This window comes from Procambarus clarkii, chromosome 44 (genome assembly GCF_040958095.1).
Source record: "Procambarus clarkii isolate CNS0578487 chromosome 44, FALCON_Pclarkii_2.0, whole genome shotgun sequence".
Classification (NCBI taxonomy): Eukaryota; Metazoa; Arthropoda; class Malacostraca; order Decapoda; family Cambaridae; genus Procambarus; species Procambarus clarkii.
This window is the reverse complement of record NC_091193.1, coordinates 22,187,580-22,204,182: the sequence shown is the minus strand read 5'-3', so window position 1 is coordinate 22,204,182 and position 16,603 is coordinate 22,187,580. Positions and strand designations below refer to the sequence as shown.

The window sequence follows — 16,603 nt, the reverse complement described above, 5'->3', positions numbered from 1 at the left end:
TGAATCCTAGCCCTAAGTCGCTAATGTGCTTTTCGTTATTGAATAATATATAATATAAAGATTATATTTACATCAATTTACAAGGGAAAATACTACATTTATGTATAGTTTATATAATTCTTAGTAAACCAATTTTTCATATCATCTCAGAGCATGAGCCGTAAACCCCCAAATGTTATACTTGATCCTGCCTCGCAAGAACTTCAATATTTTGTCTACTAAGTAACCCTCCTGCCTGCCTATCCAGACACAAAAAATGTAATCAGAAAGTAGCATAATTATTGTATTCATAATTTTCTTGCATTTTATGTCAATTATGAAATATAAAAAGCCTCATTAAATCCACTCAAATGCTTGGTCCACACAAAGCCCTGCGGCACACCGCTAGTGACATCCATTCTCTCCATTACTGGTGACTCCGTTTTCTGTCTTTCAGCCATGCACTGATCTAGTTTAGTGCTTCCTCCAAGCTGTGTGCTTTGACCTTCCTCAGTAGCCTCTCATGCGGAATTATGTCAAAGGTCTTGTTGAGGTTCAGTGACAGGATGCAACAAGCCTTTACGCATCTTTACGAACCTGAATTTTTGTTCTCAATCGTTGCTGTCTTTGCTTACATTTATTAAAGTTATACACAGCTTCAAGTGTAGATATGATAGAGTTCAGTAGGCTCAGGAATCTGTAAATTAGTTGATTGACAGTTGAGAGGCGGGACCAAAGAGCCAGAGCTCAACCACCACAAGCACAACTAGGTAAGTACCTAGTTGTGCTTGTGGGGGAGGAGGTTGAGCTCTGTTCTTTCGGCCCGCCTCTCAACTGTTATTAACTACTAACTAATTTTTTCTCCACACACACACAGGAAGCAGCCTAACAGCTGTCTAACTCTCAGGTACCTATTTATTGCTAGGTAACAGGGGTATCAGAATGAAAGAAACTCTGCCCATCTGTTTCCGCCGGCGCCGGGTATCGAACCCCGGTCCACAGGACTATGTATCCAGCGTGCTGTCCACGCATGTATATGTGTATATACATGCGTGAAGGCGTCTAAGTACCAATCTCGGGTTTATTGAATTTTTATGTAAAGTTATTCTGGACAGTGACTTGGACCAACATCTCACAGGTATGGGCACAGCCTCATGCAAACGTTCACATTTACTGACGAAATATCTTTATGAATGAGTGTGTTGAGTGAAATATATAGTAACGTGGAGACAATATTTAATGTATGACGCGGTGTTCTGGCACGACGAACTTCACTGATATAATAACTCCAGGAGGCACACAAGCTGGCCGGTGTACACCAGCAAAACACATGATGACTTCATCTTGTGTATTCGGTGACTTCAATAAAATCAGATGATGACCATTGTACTGTAGTAAAACACAACACAGGAAGGTGACCAATGTGAGGCACAACACTGTACCCGGGCACACAAGAGCCGCCCGGCAGCACCCAGAGAAGCCCCTCACACACCTCCATGCCGGCCTATATCCAGAATCAATGTGGTGTAAGGTCGAGAAGTAGTTAGGTAACCTTGTGTGTCGGAGGATAATGGTAAGAGGTGAGCGGGCAGGGAGGCGTGCTATGGAGACGGGATGGTCAAGGCTGCCCCGTCCAAGTGAGAGTGCTCCTATATAAAGACTGGGGCCTCCTCGTCGACACATCACACTCCACCATGAAGCTCCTGGTGAGTGCCTCCTCCGGCCTGTGTTAGCGTCTTGTGTATAGTGACGTAGTGGAGTTGAGACGGACTACAAGAGCCGCCCGTGTTCTTGTAGAGTACGAGACAGAGTCCGGTAGGGTGTAAGACATGGTAGTTGTCACAGGTATCTGGTAGTTGGTCCAAAGTGGATTAGACATTCACACTAACAAAATGACGAGACAAACTCGCTAAGGTATGTTCTTAATAAGGGGCGGAATACTCGGAACAAAGGTCTCTTCATGTAGGCTTCGTTTGCAGCCTAGCAAGATGTTCCTGGGTCACTCTCGACGACACTAAATTTAGACCACTTAGAGTACATGGGAAATGTTTGTCCGATGTATTCATAAATTGTCAGCGGATGAGAGGTTTGTTGTGAGAACCTTGACCTCTTCTATTGTTACCAAGGATGACAGAGGTGTAAGGTGTCATGGCAACACGAGTGACTAGTGGTTTTTATTGCGTTTTAAGTTTATTGTTTATTAAGAAGTATTTTTACACAACATCGCTACAACCCGAGTCTACGTGAGGGATTACAGGGAATAATAGGTGAAGAGCAAGTCAACAAAGACTTTATGACAATCTGAATTTGAAAACCAATAACTTTAAGGGAAAACTATTTGCCGCCCACAGATATCTGAACATTTAGTGTGCACCTTCAGCACTGTAGGAGTGACGTCATAGCCTTTATAAAGGAGGCGTCCTAGATGTGACAGTTAAGTGTTACCAACACACACTATTCGGCCTACTTGAAGCTCACCCTTCACTTTACAGCACCTTTGTTTTTGTTCTCAGTTGCCAACATTACAGTAGTCGCTTTTTTCACCAGGAAATCACACACTTATTCTCCTCACTCTACCAAAGTGTGAGCATCGAGTGGTGGTGGCGTACACTTTACACAATATTCACCGAGCTTTCTATATTTCCAAATTCTGACAGATATTATAACATACATGAAGGTTAGTTAATGAGAAGATTGAGACCTTGATGATCCTGGCTGTTGATTGGCCTTAACATTAACCCAGCCTCTTCTCTATCATCTTAGTTAATCAACTTTTTTTTAGCAGATTCTGGATATAAAAACTTTCTGCGTTTGTGAGTCAGCCAGAATCTAACCAATAATATTTTAATTCTGTTTCAGATTCTTGTCTCCTTGGTTGCGGCAGCCGCCGCCGAGAAACTGCCGACTTACAGTCTACCAAGACCTTCTGGTCCAGGTCTCATCATAGGCGGCCAAGGGGCCAGCTGTGGAGCTGGACAGATCCGTCATGTGGACGGAAGTTGCGTGACTCCTATTGTCACCAAAAACTTATACGTGTATAATTCTCCACCAGCGTCCCCAATCATCGGACCACGCCCACAGGTTCCCCCACCAAGGCTTGAACACAACATTATCTTCATCCGTACCCCAGAAGCAGGTCCAGGTCAGGAACCCATTGTGGTGCCACCACCTCAACAGAAGAACGTCGTGTACGTCCTCAACAAGCGACTACAGCTTGACCAGAAGGTCGTCCACGTGCCAGCACCAGAACAACAGACTCCACAAGTGTACTTCGTCAACTACGGAGAGGGCGACAACCCGACTCTACCTACAGGAGAGGACCTCCAGTCTGCCCTCAGCTCTGCCTCTCACGGTGCCGGTCAGGTTATCGGCGCTGGTGGTGGCATTGGAGGTGGCATTGGAAGTGGCATTGGAGGTGGCATTGGAGGTGGCATTGGCGGCGGCATTGGCGGTGGCATTGGAGGTGGCATTGGCGGCGGCATTGGCGGAGGCGGTGTCCTGAGTGACAGTGGAGTCGGTGTGTCGACGCCGTCTCGTCTATATTCATCACCGTAAGCAATTCAACAGCACCATCTTCCTTAGGCTCTGGCTCTCAAACCACTAAACGAAAGAACTCACCGGCTTAAAATTATTTCCAGCTTTGTTAATTTTATTATGTAATATTTATTTTAGGCAAGAGATGGATTTATATTTAAAATGTCAAACCTAACATCTGTAAACAATGGCTAAGATAAATATATACATACTATATTTACTTGTTGTTTTCTGGAGCTTTGACAAACCATAAGAAGACAACACTTTAGTATGAATTACTACTGTATTGAGGAATTATTCGAGACCTCAGTTCTGTTATTAATCAGCTGCTTTCCTGTCTTTCTCGTCATTGAAAGTGGCTCTCCTTACTGAATACTATCTTCTCCATTATATTATACCGAATATAAATATCACTAGAGGGACTACATACTGTTTCTGAGGTGAAATGTAATTAGATTCCCAACCTTGTCTCTTCACCAAGCCCTCCAGGGTCCTCTCTCTCTCTCTGTACCACTAGTACACTTTCTCCAGGTCCACAGCTGAGCACTGAGCTCAGTGTAGATCTGTGTTCCGACTATGCACCCTGCACCCACTCATCCTCTCCGTCGATTGCACGAAAATTGTTAAAATTATCATATCAGTATATTGTTATTTATATTTCAAATCCCTGCTAATTACTCTATATAAATATTCAAATACCTTTCCTTGTTTCCTGAGAAATTGTGAGGGATATTACAAAAGTAATATTGTCGGTAATATTGTCTCCCATTGTCGGTGACAGCAAGCCTAAGGTTTATCGAGACTTTCTGACATTTGTTAGGATGCAACCAACAACAGTTAACTAACTCCCGGGCACCTATTTATTGCCCATGAAAATAGGTCTAGGTTCGTACCACGATGTACGAACACCTATACTTATCCTGCCTAGACATCAACTCTCAGTCATGGCCGTAGTAAGATACCAATGGTTTCCCAGGACAACGCGCAGCTTCCGTCATGCATGTCTGTGAGAATCTGAGTGGCGATCTGACCCGGCTCATTCAAATGTAGCCTCTCCCATTGGCTGCCCAATATGACGTCACTTATGTTCACGCTTTTGATTGGTAAATGCATCAGTCGCCCCACACGCCATCAGTCAATGGCGCCAATTCTTATTTTGTCACCACACTGGAATTTTTTGTTAACCTTGCGAGAGTATATCTACAAGTCCATGACACTGTACACATACTTCCACAAACACTCCAGTGTGACAAAAAATAAATTGAAACCAAGTCGCTTAACCCCAAAGAAATAATAATATAAAATCTGCGTTAAGATACACAGCAAATATTTATATAAATACACTAGAAAGGGTACACGGAGGTGCCCGTCTGTCTGTCTCTTTCTCACATGTATGTGTCATATTAATATGTACCACATGTGTCAGTATGTGTCATGCATGTCACTACGGTATGTATCATATGTCACTATGAATCACATGTCGATATGAATCATATGTCACTAGGTATTATGTGTCGGTATGTATCATGTGTGTATGTATACTTTGTCAGTGTATTATGTGTTAGTATCATCTGTCCATGTGTATCACTACCTGGTGCTCCTCGTGGACCGGGTCCCGGTGCTCCTCGTGGACCGGGTCCCGGTGCTCTTCGTGGACCGGGTCCCGGTGCTCCTCGTGGACCGGGCCCTTCCCAGTCATGCTGGTGGACCAGACGATCGACGCAATCCTGATGAATCAAATGGCCGCCGTAAGAGGATGGAACACGCAACATGGACGGACATTATTCCTTGTGTCTCCTCGCAAGGAGAGTGATGCTCTGAGGTATAATCTACTTACTGAGTCGTTCCTCCTACCACAACACTTGCAGACGAGGCGGCTACGACAGTCTTCTGAAGTTCACGATAGAAAAAGATATCAACCTTTATGCTGATGACTCGCTGGAAACGAACCGCTCTTCCTGTCGACACAGTGGCCTTGGTCAGCGGTCACCCAGATCGCTCGGCTGCCCTTCATGTCTTCCTTCTCAACGCTGCCGCCTTCACAGCTCCTGAGGTGGATGGAGGGAGGGGGGGGGAGCGTTGAGGTGGAGGGAGGGAGTGGATACCCTATGGAGATGGAAGGAGGGAAAGTATATTGGAGGAAAGGAAATTCTGTAACGAGACCGCTCAATCTAACCTCACCCCTTCTACAACGTCTGCTATGAAGGACACAACCCAATAGGTTAAACAAGTACTAACATAAACGGTGTACAAAGTCCAGTGAGACAGTTACTCTGATAATTCGTGCAAAACAGTCCCGTTTGTTTGAATTAGAACACAAGCAAATTCACCGTTAACAACGTGCTTAAGCATACTAAGATGAGCAGCAGTGACTTCCTGGCCGTTGAGGCGTGTTCACGGGAGGACTCAGTCCTGGCACCAGCAGCAGCGTGTTAATGACTGAAGGTGACTGTAACTCAAGACACCTTCACTCAACCCCTTGTGTAACTCAAGACACCTTCACTCAACCCCTTGTGTAACTCAGGACACCTTCACTCAACCCCTTGTGTAACTCAGGACACCTTCACTCAACCCCTTGTGTAACTCAGGACACCTTCACTCAACCCCTTGTGTAACTCAAGACACCTTCACTCATCCCCTTGTGTAACTCAAGACACCTTCACTCAACCCCTTGTGTAACTCAGGACACCTTCACTCAACCCCTTGTGTAACTCAGGACACCTTCACTCAACCCCTTGTGTAACTCAGGACACCTTCACTCAACCCCTTGTGTAACTCAAGACACCTTCACTCATCCCCTTGTGTAACTCAAGACACCTTCACTCAACCCCTTGTGTAACTCAGGACACCTTCACTCAACCCCTTGTGTAACTCAGGACACCTTCACTCAACCCCTTGTGTAACTCAGGACACCTTCACTCAACCCCTTGTGTAACTCAGGACACCTTCACTCAACCCCTTGTGTAACTCAGGACACCTTTACAACACCCCAACACCGCAGATAAGAACATATGGACCATTCACTCCCGTCTCCATATTGGTTTGCACTGCTTAGAATAGTCGAGGTCCACCTAGCTCAAGTCACCTGGTGACCTTGTGTGTGATGCAAGCCACAACAGTTGAGTGACAACCGAATAAGCTTACTTATATGTGACCAGAGACGTCGAGTGTAGGGTGACACGCCCACAAGTGGTCTCGCGGCTGAGTGGACAGCGCTCGGGGGTCGTAGTCCTAAGGAGCCGGGTTCGATTCCCGGCTGAGGCAGAAACAAATGAACAAGGTTTCTTTCACCTGATGCCCTTGTTGAGTAAGTTAAAGAGAAATATGTAGTAGATATAATAAAGGAAAAACAGACTGATTAGAAAGGCGGGGTCCAAGAGCTAATAGCTCGATTCTGCAGACACAACTAGTCAATAGAGGGCTCGCACTCTGGCAGGAAGCCCCCGGCCATCAACAACATATCTATGCACCAATAAGCCTATGGTGGCATCCGCGGGTCCTTTTCTTTCTGTAGGTATACCATTAAGAAAAAATATATATAAATTCCTGATATATATACTCTAAGTTTTCTTTTTCAACCAATCAGACAATTATTCCTACCTTTCTTTTGGCTTCACATCTTCATGGTCGTTTAAGCTCACAACAAGAACAATTCTCCGGCCCTTGAGTAAATTACGATGTTTCCCATCTCAGTATCAAGCACAGTGAAGCCAGCGACGACTTAGACCTGATGTAATAGATTTGCCAGAGTCTATCCAAGTACCGTCCAACCCACGCTCACCAACGCTGAAATATGGCGCCCACACACCGCAGACGCTTGTCATACACAGACTTCCCGTTCTCACGTGGCCCTGTATGACTGACCATCCTGCCAGATGATGGGCACTTTTAGTATCACCGCTTCCTATTCACTAAGTATTTTAAAAGCACTGCAATCAACCACAGATTGTTCAATAAATCACGGAACTATATGTTTAGCACATCTCTCACCCTGTCCATGGAGGACAGAATGTATATATGCTGGTTAGCATTGTTAATGTGTGGTCACGTCTGTGGTAGAAAACAATAATAACAATAAAAAACTTATTCACTCTTGTGTTGATGATGATATCCTCATAATGCAGCCAGAGTTTATAACTAACCATCCTGTGTGATGGAGATTTTTAACATCATGTAGCTAGTTTTTTGACACTGTACTTCCCTTCATATAGTGTAGGGAGGCTGCGCAAATGCAGATGTACCTAAATATGTTAATACAAAAAAAGTTCTCAGCATCAGTCCGTAGCTAGACACAAACACGAAGCCATTCATAAGTTTAGGATAGCTATTTAAAAGTACATAAAAAAATTCTTGGACATATTTCATGACAAACTATGTACTCTATTATATACATATTGCCTATAGGGTAGCTACATCTATCATATATATTGTCTAGGGTTAGCCACCAGACTAGTACCCGAACCGAGGGGTATGAGCTGCGAGGAGAGACTATGGGAATTAAACCTCACGTCACTGAAAGACAGAAGAGTTAGGGGGGACATAATCACCGAATACAAGATTCTCAAAGGAATTGATAGGGTAGATAGAGACAGGCTATTTAACACAAGGGTCACACGCACTAGGACACACAGGTGGAAATTGAGTGCACAAATGAGCCACAGAGTTACTAGGAAGAACTTGTTTAGTGTCAGAGTAGTTGACAAATGGAATGCATTAGGCAGTGATGTGGTGGAGGCTGACTCCATATACAGTTTCAAATATAGATATGATAGAGCCCAGTAGGCTCAGGAATCTGTACATCAGCTGATTGACAGTTGAGAGGCGGGACCAAAGAGCCAGAGCTCAACCCCCGCAAGCACAACTACGCGAGTATACACACACACTCACTGCCCCCCCCCCCCCGCCACACACACACACTGGAAGTCTGTAAAATTACCGAGCAGAACCACTTTCATTCTACTTCACAAATCGCTCAACCACACTAAAGTGTAATGTTAACTATATTTGTGCATGTAAGCTGTCCCTACACCCTCACCCCCGGCCCTGGAGCCGCGGGGGGGGGGGGGGGGGCGAAGGGGCGGCTGTAGCACAGAAAAAGGACAGGAGGAAATCAGGTGTCTGAGCTGGCATTATTCGTCATATTTAACACTGTTTTTTCCAGGGATTAATTTACGAAGCAGCAAGAGGCGCCACTCTCACTTCCCGTACGTAACAAATGTCGCCTTTCTCTTAGCGTGTTCCTGCCAGCAAGTGCAGGGCTTCCACTCTCTTAAGTCGTCAAGCAATCTTACATGTATCATTACTCTTCTGAAATAATATTTATAATTTGCACATTCAAACGCGTAAGTGATGCTTAAATGTTCACGAGAGAATTTGTGGAATCACGTCCGTAGACTCACTAGATGTTGGCGCGATGAGACGTTAGGCGAGCGAGAAGTGTGTGAAGTGTGAGGTGTAGGTACCTGCTACAGCAGGAGGCCAGGCCCAGCCCTCACCACCACACACCAGGCCCAGCCCTCACCACCACACACCAGGCCCAGCCCTCACCACCACACACCAGGCCCAGCCTTCACCACACACCATTGCTTTCTAACTTGTAATTCTTCGAAAATAAATTTGTTTTAAAAATTACCCTGGAGTCATTCTATGCTTTAATATGTTGGTGATATTTTGTGGCTTCTATTTTGTGGTTGGTGGACAGGCTTCCTCTCCCCAACAAAACGAATGCTTAACTTTACCTGGAAGCGTCCACAAGAACACTAGCGAGTTAGACGCACGTCTCACGACGCGTCGTTTAGCGAGTTAGACGCATGCATCAGTGGTGCTATACTTTGCTCGTCAAACCAATTTGGACACGAAGGCAGCAATTTCCAGCAATAAAAGAGACTCTCGCTCCACTAGCCGGAGGAGCAACAACAGTTGGAGCAGTCAAGAGAGATCATTACAAGTATCTGCTAGAGTTACCGGACCAACCTGGCTGTGATGGCTCGGTGGCCTTGCGGGCTAGGACGACAGTGATGGACACCGTTGCTACTCCTTCCACATAGCTGGTACAGTGAGGGAGTTACTCCATCACTCCCGGATTACTGTTCACAACTACAACAGTACAAGTCCTTACACTGTATCCATATTTCGCCTCCAGAAGATAAACGACATATGTGATAAAGAAACAAGTAGTGTATTGTGAAGACTAATAATAACGAACAGCAGCTCCCCTATTACTGTAATATCTCCATTGCTCAAACAATTATGTATTAGTGATAAGACCTACCATTAATGTATAATGACTTTATATAAATTTATTGCTTTTGAAACATAACATTCTCTGTAACTAGCTGAAATTAGAATTATAAAGTGTGAAGGATAGATGAAATTGTTAATGTAATAATCTCCGTTGAGGTCTGATAGAGACCTTTTGTGCCCTTTGTAATCCTTTTTGCGCTACCGCTCACAGGATCAGTATGGGGTGCACAATAAACTAGCCGCCTCCGGCGGCAACAATAAAAAATCAAGTACAAGAGACACAAATGTATAAATGCTGATTACCATTGTAAAGACGCCACATTTACCTCCTGTGGTAGAGTGACCAATAACACTGTACTATACTATACTATACTATACTATACTAAACACTATACAATAACACGTTTCTGCCCGAAACGCTGCGCGTACTAGTGGCTTTACAAGATTGTAAATACGTAAATATACTGGTTACCAATGTGTGTATATGAATGACCACGTCTATATTAGAACAAATATATTATCCTTCTCAGTTGGTCACGGATTAGATATTCGTATTTCTATTACTCGTCTTGGCCGGTAATGTTGATCATATAAAATAGTCTTCCATAAATTCATGCAGAAATCCTCAAAGTCTATGTAGAAGAAAAACAGAGATCTGTGAATTATGTTGAGGCATGCAAGTGTTCCCCCAGACCTGACGTGTATGTATACATCTGTAGGCTGTATTACCCGGGCACCGCTCCTGTGCCAGGTAAGTGACGGGCTCACCATAGCCCGTGCTACTTGGAACGTGTTCCGAGTAGCTGAGTCTATAACAACAACATGTATTACCTCTCATGAACTAGCAGTGTTTGTGCTGGTAACATCTATTACAGCGGGCTGATGACAGGCCGGTGGGCGCGCTCGAGCATGAGTGTGCACACCGCGGCTGTGGCTGACACAACCGTGCACTCTTCATGTCAAGACGTAAATAATACCATGACGTATTTCACAGTCGCTGTGAAAGTAACTTCCGCATCGGAATCGCTCTATTTTTCACGGATTAACCCGTTAGTTTCTCCATCATTCCCTCAACCTTCAATCATTCTATGACGTTCAATCCCGTTAAACCGTGAAACATCCTCCAAGCCACCATCAATAAATACAAATATTGACAGTATTTACGAGTCCAGAGAAGAGATTGTGGCTTATTTCTCCACGGTGACTTGCAAGTGAACACGCTGCACTGTTCCCAGGTTGTGTGCAATACCATTAAGTGATCTTGGGTCACTACACAGCCTTGTGGGTGTGTAGTGAGCAGCAGGTAACTGCACCTCGCAGCTCAACCTTCACCAGTTCCGTGACATCTTCCGATAAAAAGCTGCGAGTACATGCTTGCTGCGCTTGAAGCATTTTTATGCAACAGATTCTTTTTCCAAATAAAAACACAACTGGCAATGCAAAACGCGGCCGCAGTGGCAAGCTCTGGGAAAAGAATATATATGTAATACTGAGAGCCGTTAGACAGACGTTAAGCGCTCTACTAAGACATTCTCCGCTTTGTGGGTAATAAAAGTAAATACTTGACAAAGCACTTTCCTACAGTCCGTTGCCAGCCCGGCCGTTGCCAGCCTGGCCGTTGCCAGCCTGGCCGTTGCCAGCCTGGCCGTTGCCACCCCTGGCCCTTGCCACCCCTGGCCCTTGCCAGCCCGGCCGTTGCCACCCCTGACCGTTGCCAGCCCGGCCGTTGCCAGCCTGGCCGTTGCCACCCCTGACCGTTGCCAGCCCGGTCGTTGCCAGCCTGGCCGTTGTGCATTGGGCCTTATCAAACATATAGTGAACAAGCAGGATGCAATGGTCACGATTGATACACCACAATCGTTGTGGTGTATCATGATCCAAGTTCACAATGTCCTCATTCTGGATGAGGATTAGGCTTGAAAGCCTAGAGGTATCTCTTCCCAGTCTCTTCTGTCACCTTATATATATATATGTGGTGCTTAGAAGTTCCTTTCCATAACATCCACAGATTTTACATTATGCCCCGCATTACTTCTCCACAATGGGGAGATGTCTTAATTTTCAGTCTATCTCTTTATGATTGAGGTCCCCCAACGAACAGTAATTTTATTCCCATTGTGAGAGTTGCAGTTGCTGATCTCTTTAGTTCATCTACGCTGTGTTGAGGTCTTCGTATTTCCGTCTCACTCTTGTGTTGTTTACTGGAGGGTTGTGTGTCTGTTGTCATCTGGTGTCAGAGTCTCAGTGATGTACTCGCATTAACCATGTGTATATTAATTTGCAAGTACCTCGAAATTCTGCTTTTGTTTTACTCGGAGAGCAAAACCCCTCCCGGTCTTTGTTGCCTTTCTTTTCGTATTACCATTTATTCCCCTCTAAACATTGCCTGCAAGATCACATCAGCCATTATGGTTTCCACCACAGCACTACCATTAGTTTCGTGTACTTAAATGGGTTTTTATTCATCTGTTTTATCTGTGACTTCAGCAACATTGATATACGCGATCTTGAGGTTCATCTTGGACACTTCTCTAACTCAGAACAGTAACTAACAGTTCTCAGAACCTTTGTGTTTAATAGTGTGGATTACCTGTGGGAGATGAAGGCAATATTATTTAGAATGAATGGTTGTGGGGTAGCGAGGGGTTGAGAGGAAGTGAGAGGCTGTGAGATTGAGAACTTTAGTGAGGAATGTAGTGGAGGTGAGAGGTTGAGGGTGGTGTGAGGAAGGCGTGAGATGTGAGGAGGAAGCGTGTAGAGGGGCTGGTAGGAGAAGGGCGGTTGGCAGAGTCAGAGAGAAGAGATACAAAAAGGAGCTCAAAGGTAGAGTGGGGTAAACAGAGAGGCAGGTGTGTGTGTGTGTACTCACCTTGTTGTACTTGCGGGGGTTGAGCTCTGGCTCTTTGGTCCCGCCTCTCAACCGTCAATCAACTGATGTACAGGTTCCTGAGTCTACTGGGCTCTATCATATCAACATTTGAAACTGTGTATGGAGTCAGCCTCCACCACATCACTGTCTAATGCAGTGTGTGTGTGTGTGTGTGTGTGTGTGTGTGTGTGTGTGTGTGTGTGTGTGTGTGTGTGTGTGTGTGTGTGTGTGTGTGTGTGTGTGTGTGTGTGTGTGCAAGACGGGTTACCACAACTGAAGAGTGCGGCTGACTCATGAGATGAAGCCATCAGCGAGCTCCTGGGAGATCTGAAGGAACAAAAGCATTCCTTCTGGTCTAAAGTAATGTGTGTAGTGGTTTAGCGACACAGTCACTAGAGCGTGTACATGTAGCTCCGTCATCACCTTACTCAACGACAGTTATCACATGACGACATAAGCACTCATCTCACAGTGAGCACACAAGGTGTACACTGTCTCACAGTCTCGTGTGTCAGGTCAGGTCACAACTCTTGTACCAGTGCAGTTATTACATGTACACGAGGACCACACTTCTCCTCCACAGATGTGGAACACAGAAAATGTGATCCATATACAAGAGATGGAAGCAGACGAGAGCCACCGAGCTACGGATTATTGTTTTGATAGTGGGAGGTTTTCTTCTATGGTGGGAGAATTCTGGTGTCAATGAACATTTCTTGCAAGATGGTTGAGAGGGTGAGGAGGAGGTAACACACGGGACTCCCAGAGGAAGTGTTGTCTGCAAGGTAGCGATCCACCATGCAACCACGACCAGGCGAGTACACACACACACACACACACACACACACACACACACACACACACACACACACACACACACACACACACACACACACACAAAGACACAAACATATACAATAAAACAACAACAAATACAAATACACAGCATAAAACCACTACAATTCAGCTCCACCAACATACTACAGTCCATCATGGATTTCCTAACGTCGAAAAGTTCCTGGAAACGATTCTCGGCCTCGACCACAGCTACAACTGACAACCACATCCCCTCGACCACACCTGCAACTGACAACCACATTCCCTCGACCACAGCTGCAACTAACAACCACATTCCCTCGACCACAGCTGCAACTAACAACCACAACCCCTCGACCACACCTGCAACTGACAACCACATTCCCTCGACCACACCTGCAACTGTCAACCACAACCCCTCGACCACAGCTGCAACTAACAACCACAACCCCTCGACCACACCTGCAACTGACAACCACATTCCCTCGACCACACCTGCAACTGACAACCACAGCTGCAACTGTCAACCACAACCCCTCGACCACACCTGCAACTGACAACCACATCCCCTCGACCACAGCTGCAACTGACAACCACATCCCCTCGACCACACCTGCAACTGACAACCACATTCCCTCGACCACACCTGCAACTGACAACAACAACCCCTCGACCACACCTGCAACTGACAACAACAACCCCTCGACCACACCTGCAACTGACAACAACAACCCCTCGACCACAGCTGCAACTGACAACCACATCCCCTCGACCACACCTGCAACTGACAACCACATTCCCTCGACCACACCTGCAACTGACAACAACAACCCCTCGACCACACCTGCAACTGACAACCACATCCCCTCGACCACAGCTGCAACTGACAACCACATCCCCTCGACCACACCTGCAACTGACAACCACATTCCCTCGACCACACCTGCAACTGACAACAACAACCCCTCGACCACACCTGCAACTGACAACAACAACCCCTCGACCACAGCTGCAACTGACAACCACATCCCCTCGACCACACCTGCAACTGACAACCACATTCCCTCGACCACACCTGCAACTGACAACAACAACCCCTCGACCACACCTGCAACTGACAACCACATCCCCTCGACCACAGCTGCAACTGACAACCACATCCCCTCGACCACACCTGCAACTGACAACCACATTCCCTCGACCACACCTGCAACTGACAACAACAACCCCTCGACCACACCTGCAACTGACAACCACATCCCCTCGACCACACCTGCAACTGACAACCACATTCCCTCGACCATACCTGCAACTGACAACCACAACCCCTCGACCACACCTGCAACTGACAACCACATCCCCTCGACCACAGCTGCAACTGACAACCACATCCCCTCGACCACACCTGCAACTGACAACCACATTCCCTCGACCACACCTGCAACTGACAACAACAACCCCTCGACCACACCTGCAACTGACAACAACAACCCCTCGACCACACCTGCAACTGACAACCACATTCCCTCGACCATACCTGCAACTGACAACAATAACCCCTCGACCACACCTGCAACTGACAACAACAATAAGTGAAACAAAACCATTGCAGGATTTATTTCTCATGTTACTAGCAAAACATTACACAATATACATTCTGATGTTACGAGCAAAAATATTATAAGATTCATTTCTGGTGTTGCCAAGACATATGGCAGGAATTATTGTTAGAGGCGCCAACACGGTGTCGGCGAGTGTCCGCCGCTGCTGAGAGGCAGCCACAAATATAAGAACAAAATGTGTTCATTGTTAACACACGGCGCCATCACCAGACACAGAGACACGACCCTGAGTGTGGGTGACATCATCACAGCTTCACCAGTGACATCATCACAGCTTCACCAGTGACATCATCACAGCTTCACCAGTGACATCATCACAGCTTCACCAGTGACATCATCACAGCTTCAGTGACATCACCACAGCTTCACGAGTGACATCACCACAGCTTCACGAGTGACATCATCACAGCTTCACCAGTGACATCATCACAGCTCCATCAAGGGTACACGGCTGTTCAATACTCTCTCAGCAAGCATAAGAAATAATTAACGAAACAAAGGTGCACGTTTTCAAGAAGCAATTACATAGGTTTCTGCAAGAAGTGCCTGACCAACCGGGCTGTAGTGGATATGTGGGGCTGCGGGCCGTTCCAAGCAACGGCCTCTTGAACGAAATTATCACAAATCGAGCCTGACTCCAGGCCGGGCTTGGAAAAGAAGAGCTCCCAGAACCCTCTGCAGGTAAACTCCAGGTACAGCGACGGCCTGCTGGTCTGGGTGTGATCCTGGACGGTGCAAGAGTCTGGGCACCATTCCTGCCCTCCGTCACCCCCCACCCCTCCTGCTTGTCCTCACACGCCCTACAAGTACTACATAGTCGTGGTGATTCAGCTCTTTATCCTGATAATTATCCTCCTCACTCGCACCTGTACAGCATCAGTAGAGACCTCCTGAGCTCATCATACACATCAACCATCGGTGTCAACAACCCGACGGTCATCACTCATGAAGAATACAGCAGCGTCATGATGTTTGTATCGTAACAAAGTGATTGGTCAGGCCATTGTTAAGGTGTCTGTACACAATAACCAGGTATAATGTACTGAACACTGAGAGCATGAGCAGCAGCAGCAGCTGTCACAACCCCTCAGCCATCCCTTCAACCCTCGAATGTTCTCCGGTGCTCATAATGATCGCACATTCTCCTACATGGTTCATGTGCTCCCACATACTACATATGTGCCTCCATGTTGTCCCCTGGTCCGCATGCTCCATCACACTCCTATATGATCCCACACACTTCCACATACTACAAACAATTTCCAAATTCCCATCATTCTGCCGCATGCCCTTCATGCTCCCACATTCTCACATATACCCCACATGTCTAGCCATTCTTACCTTAGTCCAACATGCTCCACATGCACTCTGTTACCCCAGCCCGTCCTGCATGCTAGGACATACTGCCAGAACCTCCCTCATACTCACTCATGCTCCCACATACTCACCCATGCTCCCCCATACTCACTCATGCTCCCACATACTCACCCATGCTCCCCCATACTCACTCATGCTCCCACATACTCACCCATGCTCCCAC

At 46.2% G+C, this 16,603-nt stretch overlaps 2 protein-coding genes across 2 annotated transcripts; both read left to right on the top strand.

Annotated features, from left to right (window-relative positions):
- Nucleotides 1–1,584: 1,584 nt before the first annotated feature.
- On the top strand, nt 1,585–3,733 carry LOC123745375 (uncharacterized). The gene is made up of 2 exons (XM_045725862.2): nt 1,585–1,685; nt 2,839–3,733. The coding sequence occupies exons 1-2, from the start codon at nt 1,674–1,676 to the stop codon at nt 3,532–3,534; spliced, it is 708 nt and encodes a 235-aa protein (XP_045581818.2). The 5' UTR covers nt 1,585–1,673; the 3' UTR covers nt 3,535–3,733.
- A 9,884-nt stretch (nt 3,734–13,617) lies between these two features.
- LOC138350172 (sialidase-like) lies at nt 13,618–15,037 on the top strand. Its single transcript, XM_069300509.1, has 2 exons — nt 13,618–13,957; nt 14,022–15,037. Exons 1-2 carry the CDS (start codon nt 13,618–13,620, stop codon nt 15,035–15,037), a joined length of 1,356 nt encoding a protein of 451 aa, XP_069156610.1.
- Nucleotides 15,038–16,603: the final 1,566 nt, after the last annotated feature.